The 27,162-nt window shown below is 56.7% G+C and overlaps 1 protein-coding gene across 1 annotated transcript; it reads left to right on the top strand.

The window, feature by feature from the left end:
* Positions 1–274: 274 nt before the first annotated feature.
* Positions 275–21,475, top strand: NDST1 (N-deacetylase and N-sulfotransferase 1). Its single transcript, XM_051793853.1, has 15 exons — positions 275–362; positions 11,684–12,587; positions 13,099–13,581; positions 13,809–13,896; positions 14,127–14,281; positions 15,389–15,574; positions 15,885–16,013; positions 16,176–16,358; positions 16,712–16,808; positions 16,962–17,085; positions 17,238–17,412; positions 17,624–17,794; positions 18,663–18,772; positions 19,558–19,660; positions 19,780–21,475. The coding sequence occupies exons 2-15, from the start codon at positions 12,078–12,080 to the stop codon at positions 19,897–19,899; spliced, it is 2,634 nt and encodes an 877-aa protein (XP_051649813.1). The 5' UTR covers positions 275–362; positions 11,684–12,077; the 3' UTR covers positions 19,900–21,475.
* Positions 21,476–27,162: the final 5,687 nt, after the last annotated feature.

The following is a 27,162-nucleotide window of genomic DNA, read 5'->3' as shown; positions in this document are numbered from 1 at the left end:
GGGGGCCTGGCGGGAGCATCGCCGGGCACATGGATCATCACAGGCGCTCGGAGCCCGGCGATCAGAGCCCTCCCGCCGGGGGATTATCGCCGGGCTCACGGTCACCCCGGGGTCTGGACGGGGCGAGGAGCCGGGCAGGGGGGGCACCGGGGCAGGGGCAGCCCCGATCCCCGCGGCCAGCGCTGCCCCCGGCGCGGCGGGAGCCCCTCGCGGCCCCCGGGGCGGTGCTGGCGGGGGGCGGCGGGGGCGGTGCCTGCCCGGGCGGCGGGCGGGACGCGCCGAGCGGGGCCGGGCCGGCGGAGCCCGGCGGAGCGGGCGGCGGTGGAGGCGGCGGCCTGGCGGAGCGGGCCCGGCGGCGGCAGGTACGGCCCGAGCGGGGCGGGCGGCGCAGACAAAGGGCGGACGGGCGGGCGAGCGGGAGGCAGCGCGGGCCGGGCCCCGCACCGCCCCGGCCGGGCTGCGCCGGGGACCGGGCCCGGCGGCTCCTCCCGCCCCGCCGGGAACCGCGGCTGCCCCCGGTGCTCTCGGGAGGAGCCGGCCCGGGCGGAGCGGGGGGTCCGGCGGGGAGCCCAGCGCCCCGAGCCGCCCCGCGGGCCCGCCGGGCCGAGGGGGCACTCGCCGCACGGGGGGCTCGGAGGAGGCCGCGCGGGGGCCGGGGGTGTCCCCGCCCCGCCGCTGCCCGGGCACCGGCCGGGAGCAGGCGAGGCCTGGGGCGTCCCCGCTCCGCAGGGGTGCGAGCGGTGTTGGCTAAAGCCGTGCGGGACCAGCGCGGCCCAGAGCCGCTGTGGAGGTTCACACCTTGCGTATGGCACGGCTTGGCCACTCTGGCTGGCGTCCCTTGTGAAGCACCTCACCACCACCTCTGGAAGAGGTCCTGGCTTTTTCCCAGCCACCGGTGAGCTCCTGGGCCACTCGTGCATAGCTGTGTGTGTTATCTCCCCAAGTATTTTGGGTTTGCCTCCACCGCTGACGGGGGCAGCCCCTGATACCCCGTGGTACAGAGACACACCAGCTTGGGCAACCTTTGGAATCACCTGGAAGGCTTGGCTTCCTATCAAGACTTGTGCTCCCTCCCAGCACTGCAGTTTTATCCCAGCACTGGGGCTCTCTCCCTTCCTGTGGTCTCAACCAGCAGTTGCCACAGCACACCATGGAATGGTCATCTTCCCACTACTGGTGCTCACAGTGTTGGGAAGCAAGTGCCTTGCAGTGCCCCTTTGTCACCGGCGGTCTTGGAACAGCACCTCTTCCTGCAACAAAGCAGCATCTTTGTTACTTTGATCTTAAGAGTGTTTTTTCCCTGGGGCTGGTGCAGATGGGGAGGTGAGCGGCCCTGTGCCTTCTCCGCTCAGCTGCACACAGCGACCATGGCTGAGGGAAGTTGTCCTATTCCAAATAAAACAACCAGGATGAATTCAATAGGAAATAAGTTCCTTGCTTCTGAGTGAACTTGCCGTGGGTGGAGAAGAAGGAAATTAAACAATAGAAAAAACGTGCAGGACTTGATACAGCAGGAAAATAAACCCCAACATAGCTGGCGGTCCCCAAGGGATCGCCAAGCATCTTCCCTTCACCCGTGGTGCTTCTTTTGGGCAAGGATGGTGAAGGCAAAACTCATGTTTTCCAATGCCTATCTGTGTCTGGGGCATCCTTGTGTGCGTAGGGGAAGCCAGGACCTTCCCAAGCCTCCCATGAGGTTCACCTCACCCAGCCCCCGGTATGTACCATGTCACCCCAGCAGCTGGAGTCCCCAAGTTCCCCCCTTCCAACCTGATGTCGCTGCCATGGGACACGGATGCTGACGGGAAAGCTCACTCACACAAAGCCTTTCCCTTTGGGAAGCTGGTGGGTCTGGTGTGGCTGTGTTTGGGTGGGGATGGAAAACCCATCCCAGCCAAACAGACTTTTCATTACAGGTTGTTTTGCGTTTTTCCCCCTCTCTGTGCGGTATTGTCAGTACTGTAGAACATGTCATGTTTAATGCGCTGTTGGTGGTAATTTAAACAGAAGGAAAAAGACGCCTCAGTCAAAAACCAGGCTGGAATGAAGAGGGAATGATTAATATTTTCTTCAGTAGCGTGTCATGGTGAAATATGGCACAGGCGAGCGTGTCCCTGCTGCAGAGTGTCACCAGCACTGCCTGCTCCTCTCCTTCCGCAGGCTTTTATAAACAGGTTTGATTTTGGGGGCATCTCTGGGTGCTGGGCTGGGCACAGAGGGTTGTGATCCCACTGAGCATCCTGTCTTGGGGGTTTCTGGGTGGGCACCAGAGATGAAGCTTCTCTCTTGGCTGTTCGTGCTCTGGGGCAGGGTCATGGAGGGTTTTGCTTAAAAGGATTTTTTACGGAATTCTGCCTTCTGGATGTACCTTAATGAGTCGTGGTTTTATTTTTGGGTATTGGGGTAGAGCCTGCTAAAATGAGGTTAGGACTCAAGACAAAGAGAGAAGCAAGATATTAAGCTTCTGTGTCTTGTGCCTGCTTCATGGCCTCGGAGGACAGGGGTTACCAGTCTCTCTCACTGATGTTTCCAACCCTTTCAACTTCAGTACCTCAGGACTGCCCCTGGCTTCCTTTTGTGTTTTTGGCCCTGGTGGTGGCACTGCTTGGCTTGTTCTTACCGCTGCCATCACCACGTGTGTGCTGGTGGTGGTGGAGCCTGAGACGGGGGCAGGAGGACCCAGGTGGAGGGAAAGTGTGATGCTGCTTTCTTGGAGACCTGGGGGGCTGTGACAACTCAGTCCCCAGGTGCCAGTGGGAGATGGTGCCCCCGCACTCCTCCGTGTGCCCATCCCCAGGTGTGGAGGAGCAGTGCCAAGACCCCTGGAAGGGCTGGATGAGTCACACCGTGCGGACGCAGGGAGATGGCGGCCTGTAGGTTATGATTCATGTTGTTTTCCTGCAAAAGCCACCGACTGCAATGGCAGAGCTTGCAGAAGACAAATCAATATCAAGCTGTAAATTCCACTTGTGACTGTTGGCCAGCAGTGAGGGGGCTGCGGTTGGGAGTGCCTCGGTTCCCATGTCTTCCCCAAAAACAGCAGGACCTTGCTGTAGCCCTCTGTCCCAGGAAGGGGACAGGATCCTCAGCACAACCATCAGGTGGCACGAGCCTTCCTGGAGGGGTTTAGGAAGGTCAAGAGATCCCTAAATGTGGGATGTCCCAGGAGGAATTGCCCTGGTATTCATGGTGGGCATGTCTGGAGTTCAGCTCTGCTACTTGTCTGGTCCAAAGATGGAGGTTGTCTTGGAGAGACCAAGACTGTCTCCCCGGAGCTCTGCCCTGTTGTCCCCCTTCTGCCAGGGAACCCAAAGTGTCTTGGAAGGTCTCATCACTGATGTAAAGCAGGGAAGAAGTGTTTTCTGTCTCTCTGGGCTTGGGCATGTTAAGGGTTGGATGTACGGTGAGGGATGTCCTGCTCTGCTCCCTGCACCACACAGGGAGATGTGTATCTCATTCCATGGCTCTAGGTATGGTGTGGAAGGATGACAGCCCCCAAGTTGTCCCTGCTCCCTGGGGTAACCTGCTGCTCTCTTGGCTCCAGCAAAACTCATGGCTCCTCCCATGCCTTGGCCCCAGCAAAACTCAAGTGTTTTCTAGCTACTTGTCAGCACCTCACCCAGTATCCCCTTCCTTCCCAACACTGTCTATACCTTCACAGCCTTATACAGCCCTGTAGCCTGAGGGCTTGGAGCCCTTAAAAAAAGGGAATGTGTTAAAAAAGTGTTAAAGATATGGCTGCAAACTGCTATCAGTACCTGGACACAGGGCCCAGGCCATTTTCAGTCTCCTCTATCAGCCTTGATCCATCCCTTACTGTGCTGGTGCATTGCTGGCCTCGTGGATTTATGTTGGATAGTGGGATTGAGGCCAGGAGGGAAGGAGTCTGTGTGGGTACCTGGAATGGGGATGCTTTGCCTGATGGCTTGGTGGGGACGTGGGAGCCCACCTGAATGGGGAATGTCCCCAGGCCAGGAGCAGTGTGGTCCCCTGGCCCTGCTGTCCGGGGTCATGTGAAGGAGCAGATGGTGCCAGTAGTTTATCAGCTCTCACAAGCTGAAAGCAGAAGCATGGGGAGGTGCAGGTGGGCCATCAAGAGTTGGTTCCTTGAGCATTTGCTTGGCTTGGAGCCCCTGCGGAGGAGAAGGAAAGGACAGGGCTGATGCTGTAGCCGGGGAGAAGGTAAACTAAAGCAACAGGCTTCCCTGGGACATGCCTCTTGGTTCCTGCAACCTCAGACACAGATCTGGAAATAGGGGAGGCAAGAAGCAGTTTGGGTGCCAGCCCCAGTGCTGTGCTTGCCGGGGGCAGGCATGGGCTTTACCAGTGCTGTTTTAGGGGGTGAAAACAAAACAGCTCTAGCAAGTGCCTCCTGTGCTCTGTGCCTGTTCCTGCTCCCCATGGGCTGCTGAGCCTTGCAGCCTCTGGTGCGTTTTAAGGGTGACAAAGTTTGCATGCAGAGGTAATGTCTTTTATTAGCCTACCTAATACCTTTAGGAAAAAACAGATGTCCAAGGAATGTCTGTGCAGCCAAAATGTGTCGGTTTTTCCAACTGTGTCCATTGGTCTAATAAAAGACCTGACCTCCAGCCTGGCCCAGCCATGACCTTGGAGAGTGCTGGCCCTGGAAGCATCCCGCCTGTGTGTCAGTGTGTGCTGCTCAGCCCTTCCCAAAGGACCTGCCACTCCAGGAGCCATCACAGGAGCACACCCACACTCACAGCAGGGACTGCTCCAACTTCTAGTTCAATACTGGCCGCAAGCACCCGGCCCTGGGGGTGCTTTGGGCTCCTGGCAGTGTCTGTCCTGGCAGACTGCAGGGAAGTGGAGGTCATCTGCAGCTCAGCAAAGCATTGGGGCATCATGCAGGATGGATGTGGTCTGGCAGGAGCATCCTAGGGAGTCCCTGGGAGGAAGGGCCAGCTCCGTCCTTGCAGGGATTTCTCCAGAATGCAGGCACTGGCTGGGTCAGTTGCTCTCCGTAAGCTGGTTCATGCTGTGGTTTTATGGATGCTGCTTTGCAAAAGTGCTGTTTTGGGGCTGGGCTGTCACTTGCAGGGCAGCCTGTGCTCCCCAGAACAGCTGGCAGTTCTTCTGTGGTGGGATGGATCTGCTCTCCTACCAACTTTAGGATCCCCGTAGTGGGAAGCTGTCAAAAAAAAGAAGCAGCTGGCCTGTCCTTTGAGTCTCACAGCGCTGCCTTGGCTCGGCTGAGGGAATCACTGCTGCCCTGCAGCTCTCTATGATCCAGGGTCACCCTCACACTCACAGCAGGATCAACACCTCTGCAGGGAAAGTCTAGCCAAGCAAAACGTCAGAGGCTGCAAAAGGTGGCATTAAGGGGCTTTCAGTCCGTGCTTTTTTGGTAGGAGTCCTCTTGTGACCTTGTGGGTAGAGCACAGACTGCTGCTCCATGAAATATAAAAATTCATGCGGGATTATTTTCCCTTTACCCTTTTTCTTTTTAAAATACTCGGGATTTAGGCCCTGATTATCCAGAAAGGCTCCTGAGTGCTTGGAGAGCCACAGGAACTGACATGGCACATTTCGAAGCAGGAAAACCCAATTCATTGAGTAGATTTTCCCCCTCTGTGAACCCACTTAAAATTCATGGAGAGTTTTGTCACTAAGAACCTGTTTCAATTAACAGACAAAAGAAACTCTCCTCGTTAAGTGCCTCTTTCAATTAAGGTTTGGGAGAATTCCCCCAGCTCCTCTCCGAGGCTGTTCCCAAGGATTCAAGGGCAAAAAATACCCCTGAGTCACCTGCAAAGGGCTCCAGCTTTTTGGGGGGGGTTGCAGTGGCACAACCCGAACCATAACCTGGCTTTGGGATGTTGGGGTGTTTGGTTGGGATGGTGTCAGGGATCATAATTGCCGGGGGTTGGCTGCCCAGCCCAGCATCCCTGGGGTGTAGGAAAGCTAATGACTGCTGCTAATTGCTGGCCTAGTTTATGGAGGAGGCTGGTTTCATGGTGGGTGTTGGGAGATGGAGAGGTGCTCTTCCAGATCGGGATGCTGAGGACAAAGGTGGTGGGAGCCGCTGGTGCCTCAGGATCAGAAACGGGGTGACCTCTGCAGGGGGATTCCTCTGTACAGCCTCACTGGTAGGGGCTGCAGCACCTTGGAGCTGGGGAAGGGGCTGGGAGATGAGATTTGGCATGGGCAGGACCTGGGCACATGGGATTAAGATCTGAGGTTTGCTAGAACTAGTCCTTAAAAGCCCTGCCAGTTGGGTTTGCCAGCCGCTCTGCCATGGAAAAAAATTAATTCATTGAAGCTTTTTCTCCCCTCAAAATTCACCAAATACTTGCAGTGATTTACCACACACTGGACTTTGCCTTTCCACCCCTCTGCAGCGAAAGAACCATTTTCATGATCGTTTTTTTGAAGAAAACCCGAGAAAAACATTACTTTTATCTTTTGCAGTAAAACTGAGGTGCTAACAGGGCTCTCTGGGTAAAAAAACCGCCTCTTCCAGAGCTGGGCACTTTGGCTAAAAATAACTTTTTTTAGAGTGAAAATCCTTGACCACTTTCACTGGGCTCATCACTCATATTGGTTTCTTTCCCACAGGAGCAGGCAGGTGGTGGCCAGACAGAGCCAGAGGTTTATTTCCAGAGGGGAGTGAGGCATTGAGGGGAAACTTGATTCAGCAGAAGCAGTCCAGGTGGATGCTCCAACTGCTCATTTCTATCTGGGCTTTATAGTTCAGATCTTACAAAAAGAGCTGAGAAAAAGGGGGATTTTCCTGCCGAAGTCCTCCTGGGATGGAAATGCTCCAGACCTTATAAATCACGGATGAGTTTGCCTGATATTTCCTTGTGTTTGTTCCTATCCAGCCTGTGCATAGAGGAGAGAAGCCAAGTTTGGGTGGGTTTTGGATGGGAGCAGCACTGGTGGCTGCCTGACCCTTCCTGTGCCAGGGTCAGCTGCCAGGCTGCCATTGTCCTTTAATTTTGCACCTTTTGGGCACTGGCGGAAGGCGGGTGTCCTTAGGAAAGCAGTGCTGGGACTGTCCCTCTCCCATCAGCAGGGTATTTTTCTCCCTGGCAGGTTGTAAGTACTTTTTGCAAAGCGCTTAAGCAGCCTGTGTAATCTACCATTAAGACGCTCCTTATCTGGCATTACAAAACCTCGGGGCAGCCTTGGCAAGTAGGTGACCAGGACGAGCTCCTTTCTGTGCCTCTGTGTCCTTTTGCATGTTTTCCTCTCTCTGTCTGCTCCACATCCCACTCCCCTGCCCGGACATCCTGGGTTTGCCACCTGGCAGGAGGTGGCTGGACATCCCTACAGCTCACCCCTCTGTCCAAGTCTCTTGGGCCCATCCTAAAGGCTCGTGACCCAGGCTGTCAGGACATGGGGTTCACCAGGAAAAATCCCTTGATTTTGCAGTGCCAGGTTTCCTCTCCCTGGGTTGCTGTGGCTTCACAGGGCTGCTCTGGTGCAGGGCTTCAGTCCCAGCTCCAGGAGCATCTTGATGGGATCATCATCACGCACCACAGTAAAGGAGATCATGTCCTCCTGATTGTGTCTTGTCTTGGCTAGTGGGTCTGGCCCTGGCTGGGGAAGGAGATGATGGGGACAGGGACAGGCTGTGGTCCTTTGCACCCTATGATAGCTCTTTTCCCTTGCCAGTGCTCTCAGCTCTCTGCAGATACTTCCAGTGGCAGCTGGCATTGCTGCCATTCAGAACTGATCCAGGCAGCAGTGCAGAGGTGGGTGTTTAAAGGCCATTTTTTCACGCCAGTTACTCTTTCATTTTCAAAGCAAGCTCCCCTGTCTTGAGCTTGCAGTTGTCTCTTGAATAATGTGATGGCATTAATCTCCTCTCTAAGGACGTGCTTAGCTCAGTGGTTTTAGATCTGTAGCCCTCTAAATATTACCAGCGAGTGAAGGGAATTCCCTCTAGAGGGAACTTAAACCTATTATTAATAATTTGGCTGCCTTTTGTGCATCTTTTACAGATAGTGCTGATTCCCAGGGCTCCAAGCCACCATTTAGTGATCACTGGGAATGCTGGCGAGAGTGTGTGAGGTGTGGGAGAGACAGGAGGCAGGGTGGGATGAGCACTGTTGCCCTGCTGGGGGCCTGGGTCCTGGCCTGGCCAAATTTAGACCTTCCAGTAGCCTTTTGCCTTCCAGTGTCCAGGTGGGAGATGAAGCAGATGTGTCAGTGGGGCCGAGCCGGCCACATTCCCTGCGGTGGTTGTATATGGGAAGGGAAGTGTTGGAGCGAGCAGGAGTGATTGCAAATCACTGAGCTGTGCAATGCAATTTAGCATCCTGCCTCTAAATCCTCCTCCATTCCTGCTTAACCCCCAGGGCTGGCTTACATGGAGAAGTGGAGCTGGCATGGTGGTGACCTGGTGATCACTCAGCAGTGGTGGGTCTCTCCCTGCGACCATGAGGAGCGAGGAGCAGGGGTGCCCACCCAGAGGGTGCTGGCAGGAGAGGAGCAGGATGACCCATCTGGATGTGGTGTTTAGGATGTGTCTTCATCTCTGTGGGTTGAATGTTGGAGGTTTGTGAGCTGCTGGAGTCGGGTTGGGGTTCTTGCACAAAGTCTTGGGGTGTCTTCTCCCTGAAAGTGGTGCCTGATCCCCCCTTGCAGCCCTTTCCAAAGCAGTGCAAGAGAAGTGTGTGAGCAATTTCTTGCTGTGTCACACCCATGGTTTTGAGTTCACCTCCCATCCCTGGGCTGTGGGATTGGGACAGTTGATTTATCTGACAGTCTAGACTTGTGAACTGCCTGATCTTCACTGCTTGCACCTGCAGCCTGACCTATTCCACCCCCCAATAAATCAAACCCTGCTGTGGTTGTCTGCTGGGATGACTGACCCTTCCCTCTCCTCCGGATCTCCTTGCACTTCCTTGCTTATATTTAATCCTCCCATTGCATCCCTGCAAAATCTCACCGGAGGTTAAAGGAAGAGCACTGCAAGCTGCTAATGGAGATGGTTTCATCCCCTCTCATCTCCTGAGTGCCCCTCTGGCTTTCTGGGGTTCAGTGTTTCCCCAGGGAGTGTCTGTGGCAGGGGGAAACTGCAGCCCCCAACTGCACTGGGGGGGTGTGCATTTAGAAAAGCTTTTCAGCCATTTTCCTCTTCCTCCTGCAGCTCTCTTAGATTTGAAGTGCTGATAGTAAAGGGCTTCCCTGCCCACTGGTTGCACTCCTTGCCTGTCCTGGGGTCGGATCCAGCTCCGCAGGGTGCTCCGGGCTCCCAGCCATGCTGGGAAGCCGTTTGGACACTGATTGTGTTTGTCAGGGCAGCCGGATTAAGAGCACTGTGGCTAAGCCTCATTGCTGAGCCTCCTCTCCAGTGGAGCCTGGGCTGTGGTATTGCTCAGAAACCCACCAGCAAAGAGCATTTTCCAGGGCTCTTTCTCCCAAGGTCCTTGACATGTGGCTGTGGCTGAGCACTCACCTGGGTGATGGGAACCTGCCAGCACTGTGTAGTGTTTCTGGGGGCCTGAGGTGTGTGTGTGGGACTCTGGCTGACATTTCCATCTGGTGCCTTTTAAATAACTACTGTGGGTTTAAAAGGCACCTGAGCAGCTTCTAAAAATCAGGTTAAAAGGAAGTTTGACCCTGGCTGTCACCTTGCCAGCTCTTGTGGGTTTTTTTTTTCTATTTTATCATGTTTCCCTTTTGTTTTAGAAAAGCTCTTGGTCTCAAGGACTTGTTTTGTGCTCTTGGATCTAAACCTGCTTCCTTCTCTGGTAGAGAGCTGTCAGCTTTACCGCCACTGGAGGGGTTTGCTGGGCACAGTGCAACCAGCACCCACTCATATGGGGAAAGCAGGAGCATCCCTACCCCGTGGCATTGCCCCAAAACCCTCAGCATCCTCCCCATGGAGGGTTTGCTCCAGCAGTGAACCGGCAGAGCAGGATTCCTGCCTGCTTTCTGCCGCGCTGGCGGGCGTGTGGGGCGGGACCGTGCCTGCCCTGGTCCCGGCTCACCCCTGGCTGCTCCAGGGGTCCGGTGCTGGCCCCCTGCCCGGGCAGGCTTTGACGTGGCAGCCTGGGGAGAGTCAGCCAGCGTCTGCCCAGAGATCCTGTCTCCAAAGCCTGGTCATTAAGTACCATAATTAAAAGCTCTTAGAAGAGATGGACTAATGAAGCGCCCTTGGAAGTGGCAGGTGATGGAGGTGCAGAGCCCTAGTCCCTGTCTCATGGAGGGTGGTGCAAGGATGGACACACAGTCCTGTCCATCACCCGCCAGCTCCGGCACTTGGCACCAAACCCACTGTTGTCACTTGCCCACCCATCACTGTGGGAATGCTGCTAGCACCCACTGCTCCTGGCAGATGAAAGAAATGGAGAGGGAGCAGGATGGCATGGTCAGGGTGCTGGATAACACAGTCCCAGCTCTCCCCACCCCTAGGCAGGTACCTCCCTCTGCACAGGCACATCCCTAAAATCAACATCCCCATGTGCTTCTCCTTTTGGACCTGGAGAAGTGCTCTGCCCTAAAATCCTGTTGAGGCTGTTTGCCCGGGGATGCTGAAAGTTCAGCCCCACTGCAGGGGAGAAAGGAGTGAGGTGAGACAGGCAGGGCACACCTTGGGGGTCTGAGAGTGAAGGTCCATCGTCTCTTGGTCCTGCCTGGAGACGATCCATGTGCACAAAGATAAATTACAAATCAATAAACCCAGGTGCTCGGCTGTGCCTGGTACAGACGGCAAGGGGAGGTTGCTGGTGGGTGGTGGTGGTGATGGAGGAGACAGTGGCAGAGGCTGGATGGAGACTGGCTGCTGGTGGCACCTGCAGGGGCCTGGCTGAAGCAGTGCCATACTGGCAGGGTTGGGAAGCAGTGTCTGGAGCAGGACTCGCTGCAGGGAAGGGCAGGGATGACAGGATTACCCTGCCAAGCCCCAGCCTGTAATCCACAGTACCACTCAGCTGGCCATGTTTAATCCTGTTAGGAGCCTGGCTGGTGTCGGTTGGGAGGGTGCTCAGCCATGGTGCTGGCAGGGCATAGGGAGCTCTCCCTGGGAGGAGCAGGGACTCGTGCCCTTGTCCCCAACACTGGTGGTGAGTTTGGGGCAGGGCTGCGAGCCACCATGCCAGCACTATTTTTTCCTTAAAACACACCGGCTGCATCAGTGTCACCTGGGCAGCTCCCAGCAAGCAATGCCATCCTTTTTCTTTTTTCAAATGTGCCTTTCACAGGGAGGGGAAAAATATTCCCAAGGTCTCTTTGGCTCCATGTGGATGTTCCTGTGTGCCCCTCTCAGTGACCTTGTCTGGCGGCTCCTGGCTTGGCCTTGAGCCGCCCATCTGGCCGGCAGCCTGTGTCCCTCCCTGCCAGTCAGGGTGGGCCATGAGAGGCTCAGACCACCCCCAACATTCTCCTTGACACAGCCTGGCTCCCACTGGGCAACCAGGAGTGGGGCTGCTGCTCCAGCTGCTTGAGGTGACAGGGACTCACAAGGGGCTGAGGGCTCCCCTCCATAGCACCTGGTGATGCTGCTGCACTCCAGGCTCACCCCACGGGATCGCTGTCGGGATCCCAGGCCACGCGTGCGCGCTGCGCTCCCGCCCCATCCCCAGCGCCGTCGGGAGCTCACGGCGTTCCTGTGGCAAGCCCTGGCACGCCAGCCGGGGCTGTTGTGCTGGTAGAAATAACATCAGCAGCGTTGGTCCTGTTGCTGCCCTCTCATCCCACCTCTGTCTTGCAGGGCACCGTGTGGAGCCAGGGAACCAGGGAGCTGCCATGGCCACATTCCCACCACGTTCCGCACCCAGGCCGCCCGCCACCCCCTCGCCCTGCTGAGGCCATGGAGCTGCTGCTGCCACCACTGCCATCACCACAGGAATTTCGGCTCAGCAAGGGGACTCTCGGTGCCTCTGCCATGGTGACATGAAGCTGACAGCGAGGGACGCCCGACTGCTGGAGGGGAGAGAGCCTGCACAGGCGGCCTGCTAGTATTTTAATTTATTAGTAGTACTCAATTTTATTTTGTCTAATTTTGTTTTGGTTGGTTGGTTGCTTGCTTCTTCCCCTCCCCGGGGCTCGTGAGGGGAGGGGACGGGCAGGGGAGAGGGGCCCCACCTTGCCCAGCAGATGCAAGGATGACTGTGCTGGCCAGGGCCCGGCGGGGTATCTGGCAGCTCTCTCCGCAGGTGGTGTTGCTCCTGCTCTTTGCCTTCTGCCTGCTCAGTGTTTTCATCTCTGCATATTATTTATATGGGTGGAAAAGGGGCTTGGAGCCCTCTGGGGACGTGGCAGGGCCGGACTGTGACGAGCCCAAGGTCGCCCCTTCCCGCTTGCTGCCGCTGAAGACCGTCAAGGTGGTCGACTCCTCCCGCACAGACCCTTTGGTGCTGGTCTTCGTAGAGAGCCTCTACTCCCAGCTGGGCCAGGAGATCGTGGCCATTTTGGAGTCGAGTCGCTTCAAATACAGGACAGAGATTGCCCCGGGGAAGGGGGACATGCCCACACTGACTGACAAGGACCGGGGACGCTTTGCGCTCATCATCTATGAGAACGTCCTCAAGTATGTCAACCTGGATGCCTGGAACCGGGAGCTGCTGGACAAGTACTGTGTGGAGTACGGTGTGGGCATCATCGGCTTCTTCAAGGTAAGGGGGTACTAAGGGGGGAACTAAGACCCCAGTGCCAGGCCAGATGTGAGCAGGGAGGCTCTGGGATCCTGCTGCCCCACAGGGACTTTGCCTTCTCCATGCTTTCTTTAGGCAGCCTGAGTTGGTGTGGAGCTGGGCTGCAACCTGGCGTGGGGCATAGGCTTCTAGCAGGTGGCACTATCTTAGCCCTCTCTCTGTGGAGGGGATGTGTGGCCTCTGGGTGTTTTGGGGGTAAAAACACACTTCTGGGATCAGTCCAGTTGCTTTTAGCATCCCTGTTTCCCAGGAGTGACCCTTGCTGGGGTCCGCCAAAAGCACGAGCAGATATTTCGCTCAGCAGCAGGATTGAGTGTGTGAAAGGGACAAGGGCACCCCATGCTCCAGAGAGGAAAGGGGGACCTAGCACCTGGATGTCCAGGGGTGATGAGCCGCTTCCTCTGTTGCTATGGCTGTTGGTGTCCCCAGTGAGCCCCTGCCTTGTGCCCAACGTCCCATTTTCCTCATGCAGGCCAACGAGAACAGCCTGCTCAGTGCCCAGCTGAAGGGCTTCCCCCTCTTCCTCCACTCCAACCTGGCGCTGAAGGACTGCAGCATCAACCCCAAGTCACCGCTGCTCTACATCACACGCCCCAGCGAGGTGGAGAAGGGTGTGCTCCCTGGGGAGGACTGGACCGTCTTCCAGTCCAACCACTCCACCTACGAGCCAGTCCTCCTGGCCAAGACCAAGTCAGCCGAGTCCATCCCGCACATGAGCGTGGACGCCGCGCTGCACACCACCGTGATGCAGGACCTGGGCCTCCACGACGGCATCCAGAGGGTGCTGTTTGGCAACAACCTCAACTTCTGGCTGCACAAGTTGGTCTTTGTGGACTCTGTCTCCTTCCTGACGGGCAAGAGGCTTTCCCTGCCCCTCGACCGCTACATCCTGGTGGACATTGATGACATCTTTGTGGGCAAGGAGGGCACGCGCATGAAAGTGGAAGATGTCAAGGTGCGGCTGTGCTGTCCTGGCTGGGTGGGCAAGGGGTGTATGGGGCTGGACACTTGTGCTTGCTCAGGGATGCACCAGAGATGAGCTTTCCTGTCCCCAGAGCATCCCCCCGTTCTCCTGGGAGCCCCTCTGCAAAGCTCTCATGGACACGGGTCCTCACCCTGGTGTGGGAGCCATCCCTGAGGCCACATGCTGAGGACACCTTGCTTTCCCTCCCCTTCTCCCAGGCGCTGTTTGACACACAGAATGAGCTGCGCACCCACATCCCAAACTTCACCTTCAACCTGGGATACTCAGGGAAATTCTTCCACACAGGTGAGGAGGGCGAGGGCATCACTTTGCCTGTGGTCGCTGCACCACTGGTGTTGAGGCACCGGTTGGTGCTCAAAGAGGCTGATGCTGGGGCTGCAGGAAGGTCCTCAGGCATCCGACGCTGTTCTCCCACCACCTGCACCAAAAGTCACTGAGAGAGCCTCCCCCTCCTCAGCCCTGGCTGCTCACATGCTCTCCATGCTCCGTGGTGACAGCAGGTGTCGTGTCCACAGGTACCGATGCCGAGGATGAAGGTGATGACCTGTTGCTGTCCTATGTGAAGGAGTTCTGGTGGTTCCCCCACATGTGGAGCCACATGCAGCCTCACCTCTTCCACAACCAGTCGGTTCTCGCCGAGCAGATGACCTTAAACAAGAAATTCGCTGTCGTGAGTAAGATGCCACTGGTGGGGATGTTTGTGGTGGGGGGAGGAGAGGAGAAGGGGAGCAGAGAGGATTCCCAGGGGATGATCTCTGCTTACTGGAATAAAGGGACCTGGTGACATTAAGTCATGTCCCCCACATTGCAGCTGGGTGGGTAAATCCAATTACACAATAGTACCTGGAGCAAAAGGATTTATCTGCCCCAGCCAACTTGCTGCTTTGGCAGTGAGCTGCCCCAGTGCCTGTTCAAGGGAAGACTCTGTCTCTGCATTGCAACTGTGCCCACCTGGCCCAGCACCGTGGGGGTACAGAGGTCCAGTCCAGGGGGATGCTCAGCCTGGCACCATGTGATGTTGTGCTGAGTGATAATGTAGGATCCTGGGGCGGTGGCTGTTCCGGGAGGCTTCAGCTGATGGAAACTCCCTCTGCAGGCCGAGCTGTTGGGGACATGTTTGGTTTAGAAAGGCAGCCTCTGCCCTTCAGCTTGCTCAGGGGTTGTTTGTCCTCTTTGGCTGTCCTTTGTGTGGCCCTGCAGAAACCAGCACTGACACCAGATTGTGCTCTGACTGACCCACAGCTGTCTTGAATCCAAGCGAGTAAAGCCAGATTCAGTAATAATGATTGCATCCTATGGCCTAAGAGAGGGATCTTCAGACTAATTTGAATTCATTGCCTGATAATTAGATGTGCTTAATTAGAGAGACACCAGATCACCCCTACTTGGGACAGGCAATTGTCCAGCTCAGAATTTCCAGGCTGTTTTAAATTTCCTGATATAAACCAATTTACAGTCCTGTATAGCTGTATCTCCTTGTTCTTCACAGAAAAGCTTTGCTGCTGCTGTTCTGTGGGTGACAGCAGAAGACAGGGATGAGGAGGATCTGAGTGAAGCCAGGAGTGGGTGTCCACCCAGCATGTCTGCTCCTGGGCTCCCTTTCATGGAGACAGCCAGGCTTAGGAGAGGATGCACACCCCTTCCCTGGTTGCTCTCCAGAAGCACAACTTAGACAATTTGTAGCTGGGAATGGGCAGTCCCTTGCAGAGAGATTAGTTTGGGATGTTGTGATTTTGGGGTGTCCACAGTCACGCAGTCCCCACTCCCTTCTCTGCAGGAGCATGGCATCCCCACTGACATGGGGTACGCCGTGGCCCCGCACCACTCGGGGGTGTACCCCGTGCACGTGCAGCTGTATGAGGCGTGGAAGCAGGTTTGGTCAATCAAAGTGACGAGCACGGAGGAGTATCCACACCTGAAACCTGCTCGCTATCGCCGCGGCTTCATCCACAACGGCATCATGGTGAGTGGCCAGGCTTTGTCTCTGGTGCTTCTCTCTTCTTGTCCCCCCAGCAAGACCCAGAACCTCAGCAGGTGGTTCGATTCGAGGGGGCTGTGCCCTCTGCTCATCCTGCATGGGAGAGGCTCGTGTGAGGACAATTTTTGGCTTTTCCCTCTGTCCACAATCTCCCTTCTGTTGTGTGGGTTCAAGTTGAGGCTGGTGAGGGGCAATGGAATTGGTCCTGACCTCCAGGGGGTTAAGGACTCCCGTTTTGTTGGGAAGAGAAAGGGACCCAGCTCTGGAAGCCATCCATATGTTTTTCCTGCCCCAGGTACTCCCCCGGCAAACCTGCGGCCTCTTCACACACACGATCTTCTACAATGAATACCCCGGTGGCTCCAGTGAGCTGGACAAAATCATCAACGGGGGTGAACTGTTCCTGACTGTGCTCCTCAACCCTGTGAGTACTGCCCGGGGACAGAGGGACAGGCGTCTTGCAGAGCTATCCCAGCGCTGCTATGGGAGAAGTCCCCGGTGTCCTCAGCCAGGGTCAGAACTGTTTGCATGGGATGGCTGCTGGGTGAGGCTCTGCTAAACCCCTGCTCTGTCCTCTCTGCTTCAGATCAGCATCTTCATGACCCATCTGTCCAACTACGGCAACGACCGCCTTGGTTTGTACACCTTCAAGCACCTGGTCCGCTTCCTCAACTCCTGGACCAACCTGAAGCTGCAGACGTTGCCACCTGTGCAGCTGGCACAGAAATACTTCCAGATCTTTTCTGAAGAGAAGGACCCGCTGTGGCAGGTACCCCCTATGCCTTGAGTAGGTGGAGTGGCCCTGTTTGTTGTGCTGAGCGAGGGAAGTGTGATATACCCACATTCTGAGCAGGAGCTTGGACTAAATGACTGCCTCAGGTAGTTTCCAACCTGGATTTCCCTCTGATTCCCTGGGTAAGCAGTGGATTTTCCCCTCTCTTTGTTTCTGTGGGCAGTGCCAGGAAGGAGTTTGCCCTGTAGACCTGGAGATGAGCCTGGTCTTTGTCCTGCCTGTTGAGCAGTGTGGCCTCCCCATGTGTCTGCTCAGGCTGGAGGGGCTGAGCAGAGGTGTGCAGTCCCATCCAGGCTGCCCTCTCTCTGATCCTTCCCCCCGTGTTGCAGGATCCCTGTGAAGACAAACGGCACAAAGACATTTGGTCCAAAGAGAAGACCTGTGACCGATTCCCAAAGCTTCTCATCATCGGGCCTCAAAAAACAGGTGCTTCCCTTCACCTTTGGTGCCATGAGCATTCCAAGAGGCTTGACAGAACTCCCCACCCCCCCAGATAGCTTCTCTCTGCCCTCCTGCCCTGAAGCAGAGCTTGGAGGGAGGTTTGGCCCAAATCAGCTCCTGCTTTCTGTCTGTCTGAAGGAACCACCGCCCTTTATCTCTTCCTGGGAATGCACCCGGACCTGAGCAGCAACTATCCCAGCTCAGAGACCTTTGAGGAGATACAGTTCTTCAATGGACACAACTATCACAAGGGCATTGACTGGTGGGTCTCTGTGCTGTGGGGACTGAGTGGGGCAGGAATGGGAGCAGTGGTGGTGTGGGGTTTCCCATCTGATTGTCTGAGATGTCACCTGTGAGGGGGGTGCTGGGCACATCTCGTGACCATTTGCCTACCTCACACTATGCCTCCCCCAGGTACATGGAGTTCTTCCCCATCCCCTCCAACACCACTTCTGACTTTTACTTTGAGAAAAGTGCCAACTACTTTGACTCTGAAGTGGCTCCCCGGCGAGCTGCAGCCTTGCTGTCCAAGGCCAAAGTCATCACCATCCTTATCAACCCTGCAGATCGAGCCTACTCCTGGTATCAGGTGAGCCTCTGCCTCTCCTCTGGATTGAGCAGTCCCATGGGGCAGTGGGCAAGGAGTTTGATTTGGATGTGAGGTGACAGTTGATGCCACACTGTTGGCTGAATGTGATGCATGAGGACACGTCCTGGGGGTCTGGGAGCCGCTGCACCTCACAGGGAGCCCAGGATTGGGGCTACCCCAGGAACAAACCTACCTTGCTCCTGCCTGACAGCACCAGCGAGCTCACGACGACCCGATTGCCCTGAAATACACCTTCCACGAGGTGATCACGGCTGGGCCCGAGGCTGCTCCGAAGCTCCGGACCCTGCAGAACCGCTGCCTGGTGCCGGGCTGGTACGCCACCCACATCGAGCGCTGGCTGAACAGCTACCATGCCAACCAGGTAGGGATGGGAGCACCCCAATCCTACAGTGGCAGCACCTGGGGAGACCCCTCACCCAAGCAAGGATGTGGGGGCAAAAGAGATTGGATCCAAGGCCCACTGTGGGGGTGCTTCCATGGGAGCTGCTTTTCTTATACCCTGAAAACGTTGGAGGGAAGAGTAAAAGTACTTGGAAGGAGGGGCAGTGGGGAGATACTGTGCAAAAGGGAGCCCTTGCAGTGTGAGGCTGGTGATGGACAACGCACAAAGATGTCCTTGTGCAGGGTTGAAAGATGTCCTGTCACAGCAGGGTTGAAAGGGAGCTTGGAGGGCTGTGGGTGGCTCTGCAGGGTCACCCAACACTTGCCTGCACGCTTGTCCACAGACTCTCCCGGGGCTGCCTTGTCTGGTGTCACCACAGCATCGAACAGGACAAAAATAGCAGGTGAAGCTGCCCATGGTTTGAGCTGCCTGCAGGCAAAATAGGAGCTGGATGCCAACCCTGCTGTGACCCACACAGTGCAGCGCTGCTGGGGTGTACGGGATCAATCCCTGAATGATTTTTCCACTGTCGATTAACCTTATAAAGTCTATTAGTTGCCTGCTGCTGGCATAATTGCTGTGTTGCAATCCTGTCTGGCCATGGGTTGGGCAGCCTTGAGCCAAAGCTCTAATGTTGTCCTGGATGGGTCCTAGCCCTGACTTTTAGTTGCATTTCATTTTCCACCATCCAGTGTAAGGGAACAGCAGGGCACGCTGGTATTCAGCAGGGGCCCCTGTGCAAGGGGCTGGTGGCAGATTTGACTCCGAGATGGCTGAGGGTATGGTGCCCCAGGAAAGCAAGGCTGGGAGCCAGCGGCACCTCACTACCCTTCCTTGCTCCTTCCAGATCCTGGTGCTGGACGGCAAGCTGCTCCGAACGGAACCCGCCAAAGTGATGGAGACGGTCCAGAAATTCCTCGGCGTGACCAACTTCATCGATTACCACAAGACCCTTGCGTGAGTCCTTCCCCGAACTTCTCCTTCCTCCACCCTGACATTGCTCCCATGCAGCGGGTTACCCTGGGGACACTCAGCAGTGTCCCAAAGCAGCCCCCAGTCCTGGGGCTCTCCATAGAGCTGCTGCTGGTTTTGATGAGGCCAGGCTTTCCCCTGAGGCTCAGACAGACACCACAGTGGAGTCACTCTAGACAGCCCAAGAGCAACTCTGGGCTTCTGGAGTGCATTTGTGGCACAGGTGATGGTGTTGAGTCCTGGCACCCCACCTCCTTGTGAAGGCATGAGAGCAGTTCTTGCTGCTGGCCATGTGGCAACTCCACAAGTGTCACCCTGCTCTGAGCCTTCCAGGCGTTAAACCCTACTGTGGGAAGCAGGAGGCTCCAGAGCTCCTAGAAAAATAATAATTTACCTCTGAAAATAATAGTGTACCTCTGCCAGGGCTTAGTTATGAGGCCACTCTGAATCTTCACCCAGGTGCTGTGGGGCACTTGAGGGCATCCAAGGACAAAGGTGCCACAGAAAATAGTAATTAAACCCAGGTAGACCCCATGCCCCCTCAGCAGGGTGGTGTGGTGGTGAATGAGCCTTCGTGGGCTGCTTATTGCATAGCTGCAGAGGGAACCTGTTGTGCTAGGGGGGTGATGTCAGCTGTGCTGTGGATTCCAGAGGTGGAGAAGTGCCCTGTGCAGGGCTGGGCAGCAGCAGGGCTTGCTGGGCAGGGTGGTTGCCTGCTGAAGGTGTGGGGGGGAGGGCAAGAGGGCTGAGGCAGAGCTCTGACTTTGCAGGTTTGACCCAAAGAAAGGATTCTGGTGTCAGCTTCTGGATGGAGGAAAAACGAAATGCTTGGGAAAGAGCAAAGGGAGGAAGTACCCCGAGATGGATTCGGATGTGAGTATGCAGAAAGTGTCCTGGGATGGTCCTGAGTCAGGCTGGGGGCTGGGGGCTGTGCCAGGCAAGTGGGCTTGGGGCTGGTCCCCCTGACCCTCCTCTTTGTTCTCCCATTGCAGTCGCGCGCCTTCCTGCGGGACTATTACAGGGACCATAACATAGAGCTCTCCAAGCTCCTGTACAAAATGGGGCAGACATTGCCCACCTGGCTGCGGGAGGAGCTGCAGAGCACCAGGTAGCTGCTGCCTGCTGCCCCCCCAGCAATACCTGAGCAGGGCTGACCCCTGCTCCGGCGTGACCTTCTCAGCAATACCCAGCCGTGGCCTTGGAGGGGACCTCCAGGAGTGTACAGCATCTCCAGAGGCTTGGAGGGGACCCCCAGGAGCATATGGCTGCACCAGAAGCTTGGAGGGGACCCCCAGGAGGCTACGTCTGCCCAAGCAGCAGTCCGACTCTGCAGTCCCTGTGCTGTCACCTCTCTGCCTGACCCACACCTGTGTTTTCTTTCATTTTATTTTTCCTTTTTAATTTCTGGCCCCTTGCTGCCCTGTTCTGACATAGAGAAGTGGCACAAATTCCTCCTTTCTCTGCCCAAAACAGGCTCCAACTGCTCTGAGCCTGAGGGCAGCAGCAGAGCTGTCCCTCACCTCTTGGTTTGAGGGCAGAGCAGCCATTCTGGGTGCACTGGTGGTGACTTTGCTGAGCTGGAGCAGAGTGATGGAGCTGGTGGAGACCCAAATCAGAGAGGAACCCAGTCCTGCTCCTGCCGTCAGCCCCACGGCAGGAAACAGAAGAGTTTGCAGGATTCCCCCAACACCTACTTGGAAATGCTGCAAACCAGGTGGATTTTTATTTCAAAGACTCAGGCACAATTTCTTTTGTCATCTCTATTCATTTTCAAGCTCCTCAGCCTCTGGCTCCCCCTTCATGGGCAGCATGGTGGGAGTGCAGCCTAGCAGGAGAAGGGTCCAGTGTGCTGCTCTGGGCATACTGGTTCCAGTATGCTGGTCCCAGTATGCTCCTGACCCCCAAGCCCACCCTGCAATCTTGTACACACGTGGTGTTTCCTGTGGTAAAGCCGAGTGGTGCCCGGCATCCCCCAGCATGGAGGAGAGCCCGGGGACAGAACATCGGGATAACAGCAATCAGAAGGATTCTGAGAACTTCAAACCTCTTGAATATTAAAAAACAAAAGTATTTTAATAATGTTGGGGCTTAGGGGGGCGGGGGGAAGGGTTCGTTTGGTTCCCGTTTTGCAGGGGGGGGGTTGTTTTTCTTCAGTGCCAGAATTTGTACCTAAACCCCGAGGGTTTCACGTGGTCTCTTTGGTTGTTACACGTGACATGGACAAAGGTCAGTGGGGAAACGGGACAGTTTCCCAGTGGGAGACACGTCTTTATACCAGTGGTGCCGTACAGAGCTACAGCCTCGCTCTGCTCTCCCACGCCTTGGGATTCGCTGGCAGAGGAGACTGAGCCATCACGGGTTTACCGGGATAAGGGCCCAGATTTCCCCTTGGATGGAGCTGCTTCACAGGATGCAGGATGGCAGCGGTTCCTGACAGAGGGGGTACAGTGCCCAGGATGCTGCCCTTGCCTCCTGAGCGGGGCCAGGGCACCATGGGTGACAGAGGGGCCCTGCTGGCAGTGGAGTTCCCAGCCAGTTGTTTCAGCAGGAGCCCCTGTAGCCTTAGGGGGCTGTGGGGGGGCTGCACCTCCTGCTGCCTCTCTGTGGGGCTGCGCTGGGAGAGGCTCCCAGGCACTGGTGTAAAGTCCTGTTGAACCAACTGCTAATAAAGGGGGGGCTCTGGTTTTACTTGCTGGTTGTTGCCTGTGTCTCTCCTCAGTGGCATGATCCAGTCCTGTCCCTGGGGGTCCTGGCTGCCTTTGGGCCCATCTTTGGGGGATTTTGAGAAGGGGGTGTGTGGGAGCAGCCCTCCATGCACGAGGTGGCAGCAGCTGTCTAGTCCTGGATCCATCCACGCTGCACAGCGCCCACAGCCTCCTGTTCCCGGGACAGCATCCAGCTCCGACTGCGTTAGCACTGGGGCAGGGGTTTGGGGGGCTGGGGGAGCCCTGCTTACCTTCTCCCCCCTGCCCCATTATCCAGTCCCTGCCTGCCTGAGCCTGCCCGCCCGTCTGCTCCCTCCCCACCGCCTTCCGCTGCCCGGCCCCTGCGAAGTGCTGGAGGAAACGAAGACAGAGCCTAATTAATCCCAGCCGGGTTTGTTTGAACCTGTCGGAGTGACAAACGATGTGCGGAGCCGCCGGATGGAGGAGGGGGCTGCAGGGGGAGAGCCGGGGGCTGCCGGCTCCGTGGAGCTGCCTGCCCGGACCAGGAGGCTGTTAATTCCTGGCCATGCTGGAGTAAGGCCAGGCCACTCACCCACCTCGGTTCCCTTCCCGGTGTCCCCAAGCCCAGGAGGGAGCAGTGGGGCTGTGCCTGGGGCTGGCCCCCAGCACCATCGTCCCCGTCCAGCTCGGCTGATGTGCAAGGAAACCCCCGTCTTGTCCCTGGGCTGCCCCAGGTGGGTCCAGCTGCTGCCCAGCTTAGCCCTGAGTTAATTGCTTGTTAATTAACAAGGCCAGGAGCACAGCTCAGCCCTATTCCATGGCCGTGGGGTGCCTGATAGGATGATGAGGTCTCTGCCCTCCCACAGCTACAGGAAAGCCATGGGGGAGGATCCATCCCCCTTGCTTGTCGCCCGCCTTGGCACCAGTAATGTTTTCTAGCTTCTGCCAAAAATGTGCAAAGTTGGTAAAATCTGGGCTGGGCAAGGGCCAGGGGCTGGGCAGCTGTGGCCAGCAGGGCCCCAGGGGCAGCGGGACCCCAAAGTATCCCTGCTCAGGGCTCAAACCCTCTGTGCCCTTGCACTGCTCCCCGCTGTGGCCAGGGGCTGCTGGGGCTCTCCCTGCTACAGCCTTTTCCTTCAGCCTCTGACTGGAGATCCCACAGCAGCCCCTGCCTAGCTCTGAGCCTCCGAGGGGTAAATGGGGCAGTGGGTGGGAATCAGCAGCGTCTTGGGGTCCCGGAGGGCACAGGGCTGAGCCAAGGCTGCTCCAAGCCCTCTTGGCTCCAGCCTGCAGACAGGACCATGGTGGCTATGGTGAGGGCTGACTTTCCAGCCCACGAGCTGCTGCAGCGTTGGGTCCATCCCCAATGGCAGCTTTCTGCACCTTGATTCATCCTGCAGCATGCCCTGACATGTCCTGTATCCTCATCCAGACACATCCCATATCCATGCTCCAACACGTCCTGCATCCTCCTGGCTGTTGGGGATGTGCTGGTGAATCCCTCCTGGAAATGGCTGCAGGAGGGATGTGGACCCCAGAAGTGCCTGGGCTGCTCTTTGCATGGGGTCAGGCAATGCTGGGCTGGCAGAAGGGATGTGACCAGATGTCACAAATATTTCATGCCAGGACAGGATCGTGAATGCAGAGATGGCTTTGCCTTCCTCCACAGCCCTTTGCTCCAAGCTGGGGCCTTCCTCCTGGGGGATGTTGTCATGGGGGGGGGGGGCTGTTGACACACAGGGACCCCTGTGGATGGGGAAGTGGCAGAGGTGCTGCTGGTGGGGCTCTGGCTGCAGTCAGGCTTGTGCTGGGATGATGGGACCCTCATGGAAGGTCAGATTTGGGGCATTCAAAAGCCTCCTGAGACCCCATGCGGTGTCACCAACAGTGCTGTGTGCTGGGAGGTGACCACAGCTGTGCCCCTGCCAGAGGGCCCTGTCCCTTTGCATCACCCCTACAGCAGCTGGGACATGCCCTTGGCTCTGCAGCCCTGACACTGCTGCAGCCTTGTCGTGGGACCTGTGACTGGAGGGGGATGATGCACTGTCACCCCCCTGGACAGTGCAAGTCAGCAAGTCCTTGAATAAGAGCCATGCAACATATTTCTTCTAATGCCTCTCATGATCTTGAAGTGACATATTTACACTTTGTGATAAAATAATGCTAACTCCTGGTGTCTGTAAAAGGTCAGTGTATTTCTGTTACATGTTCATCTACCCTACAAAGCTGATAGAAATGTTTTTGTAGGAGATCTACATTTTCCTGTAAAGATTTATAGCTCTTGTTTCAAAGATACAAATGTATAGAATATCTCCTATACATGCAAAGACATTTATATATAAGGTATTTACAGCGCCTAAGACTGTAAACACAAATCACCCATTTAAATGTCACAGCCCAAATCAGAAAATGCTGGGGATGCAAAATAGACTCGAAATGTCAAAGGACAGATGACGAAAAGATGTTTCTTCCATCTGGGAAAATTCTTAAAACCAGTTTCCATTAATCCCATCTTTCCGGTGCCTGTAGTTAACCCAGTTCTGTGAGTGGTATTTTTTCAGAGATGTGGTGATGGGCAGCTTGACACCTCCAGCCCTGCAAAGGTCCTGGGCTGGTGCCCCTCCTTAGCATCCCCCTCATCCCAGCCCCACAGGCCCCCTCTCTCCCCACCTGCCATCCCCCCATCCTGTATCCCACTGCCCTTCCCGCAAGGCGCCTTTGTCCCTTCCCGCGCCGTTTGTTATTAAAACCAGGTGTTGGAGCGGCTCCAAGGCCGGGGGGGAGCTGGGGCTGCTTCCCAGGGGTCTGGGGGCAGAGAAGCAGCAGGTTGTCCCCCCACAGAGGGGTCACAGGGGCACAGGGGGTCAGCACTGAAGGGGTGTCCCAATGTCTTCTGGCTCCTGATGGAAGTGCTGACGGCTGGCAAAGCCAGAACCAGGCGGGTTTTGCCAGAGTGGAAAAAGATATGGGCTGATAAGGTGGATCTGGTTTAATAATGCAGGGGCCAGCTGGGAGGCAGGCAGGGCGAGGCTGGGTCGGGAGGCTGAGTGTGAGGAAGGGCCATGGGGGCATGCTGAGCCCTGAAGAAAAGTGAAGGCAGACGCTAAACAAGGTTCCAGGCTCTGAGGCGTGCACAGGGTGACAAGATGCGTGTGGCTCTGGCTGTCCTGGTAATATTTCCTTGAGTAAACTCAGCTTCTGGCTGGCAAAGCTCATGCTGGTACCAGCACATTCCCACTGCTGAGGGGTGGCACTGCCATGGAGGTACAACACAGCCCACATAACCTGTAGTTCTCAACCATCTAAATACTTTTCCTCCTCTTTTTAAGCCCTGTAGGGACTGAGTGCTGTGTGTTTGCTGGTGCTTTCAGGATGCTGCTTGCCTCTCCCCTGCCCACTGGTGAGATGCTTCCTTCCCCAAAGACCTTGTCTCTGCCCAGACCTGCTGGAGCATCCCCAGTGAGTCTCTGTCCTTGTCCCTCCCTGGGACAGCCTCTGCAGCTCCTTTGCAGGGCACTTGGGGAGTGAGAGAGGAGCAACTCAGGAGCCAGGGCTGTTGGAGGGGCTGTCCAACTCCAGGCACAGAGCAGGGAAATGTTAAAGGGTTCCCGCTGCTGCACATCTGGGTTGAGTTTCATCGCCAGAGCCTTCCCGCACACTATGGGGGTTGGTTCTGTCGGAGCCCCTGGGGCTTGGAGAGCCGTGCCGTGGGTCCCAGCCCCAGGGCAGGCAGGGAAGGGTGCTCAGGGATGTTCTTCCCCCTTGCACGGGGGCTCAGCGTGGTGGAGAGCCCATCTCAGCCCAGCCCTGCTGACCACCCAGGCGTGCAGGGATCGCTGCCACCACCCCCAGAACCCTCCTCCTCCTTGTCCGTCCCTGCCACCTCCATTCCCCCACCCTCACTGGGGTGTGCTGGGATGCTTTCCCCTCACATCCCTTCCATGCAGCACATCAGTTATATCGTCCCCAGCCCCATTTCCCACAGGGCTAGTGTTGCTGGGATTGCAGTAGGAGGGGATGTGGAGGTGAGCAGCGAGCTGGACCCTCAGTCCAGGCTGCCACCAGGGTCTCTTCCCAGGGCCACACACATCCACATGGATATTTATACAGAGTGGGAGCGGAGCATCCAGCCCTGCGTGGCCATGTGCCTCCCCATGCACACCCCCCCAAGCCATACAGACCCAACACGAATCAAAAGCCTTGGAATGAGCCAGAATAAATATTTTACGGTAAATTACCAAGGCTAATAATTATAAAAATCTGTACATATAAACCTGGAGCCAGGGAAAGATTTCCAAGCAGATGGTGACCACATGAGTGATGGTCCTCCCAGTGCCCCAGCTGGGCTGATGGACCCCCCTGCTCATGGGGAGCAGCCCAGGTGTAGGGATGGGGTGGTCTGGGGGTGAATGTTCTCCCTGGATCTGGTGCTGAGGTTGCTGGGGGGACCTGTGAAGCCCCATGGAAGGGCTGGAGGCAGAATTTCTCCCAACTCCCAATTTCTCCCCAGCGATTGATGCTGGGGTTTGGGAAGGGGACAGCATGGGGAGGGGAGGCTCAGCTGCCTGTGGGGTGGGCTTGTTTTACCCATTTGACCACTCAGAGATGACTTTTGTGGTGCAGCCAACCCGGACAACAGGATCCAGATCTGCCCACTGCCCCCAGCTCTGCTGGGATGGGACAGCCCCTGGGGGGTTGTCGCAGATTTGGCCGCGGGCTCGGAGCTGGATGAGGAGCGTGCTGGGCGAGCATCCCCATCCCCGCCCAACAGGGACCGCAGCCCAGGGAGGGGACCGGGCAGAGGGGGCGGGAAGCTCTTTCTGTTTCTTTTCCTCCTTTCTCCTCCTCCTCGCATTAGTTAGGATAAGCAGAGAGAGAATGGGGACATGCATCCCCCTGGCATCTTCCAGCCCTTTCTCTCTCCTTGCAGACCCTGCTGTGACTGTCCCCAGCACGGCTCTCCACAGCCCCTCTCCATCCCTCTTGCACTGCCTTGACCCCGTCTCTCTCTGAAGCAGTTGGAAAAAGAGGAGATTTGAGCAGCCGAAATCCACTCATTGCTCCCCCGTACCCCCAACCTTTTTCCCTCCCTCCCTCCCCTGATTCAGAGAAAAGAATTGCCTGGATTCCAGGTCAGGACCCGGCTCTCCCTTGCTCAGCTCCTGCGGGCCGATGACTCAGTCGTCGTCGGCGGGATCTGTGGCTCCGTCTCCATCCCCGCTTGGCTCCGCTCCCGCCCGGCACCGCTTCACCAACAATGGTGTTGGCCTTGAGTGAACGGACACGGAGCGGCGGCTCCCTCCACACCCACCAGCGGGGTCAGAGGAGCAGGGAGGGAGGTGAAGGGAGGGACCTATCCTTTGTCCCCAGACGGGGGGCTTGGATGTGTTTGGCGAACACTGAGGGCTGAAGGGGTCATTGCTGGAAGTGGGTGGATGTTCCCAGCCCCGGATCTCCTCAGGTGGATGTGAGCATCCCACCCATGTTCTGTCAGTGCTGAGTAGCCTCAGGCAGAGTTCTCAACTCCTCCCTGCCCAGAGGTCCCTGCAGAGCTGGGGATGCCCTGTCTCACCTGAGAGCTTTGATGGGCTCCCAGGGGATACTGTTCCAGTCCCCCGGGATTGTTACCCATCCCCGAGAGCTCAGTGAGCTGCCCCGCACTCAGCCCTTCCTCTGTCTCACTGCGAGACGTGCGCGGGCGGCGGCAGC

Source organism: Manacus candei, unplaced genomic scaffold (assembly GCF_025592945.1).
Source record: "Manacus candei isolate 608988 ecotype Guabito, Panama unplaced genomic scaffold, ASM2559294v1 h1tg000037l, whole genome shotgun sequence".
NCBI classification, from domain to species: Eukaryota; Metazoa; Chordata; class Aves; order Passeriformes; family Pipridae; genus Manacus; species Manacus candei.
The sequence above is the reverse complement of the archived record's forward strand: the minus strand, read 5'-3'. Positions and strand labels throughout refer to the sequence as shown.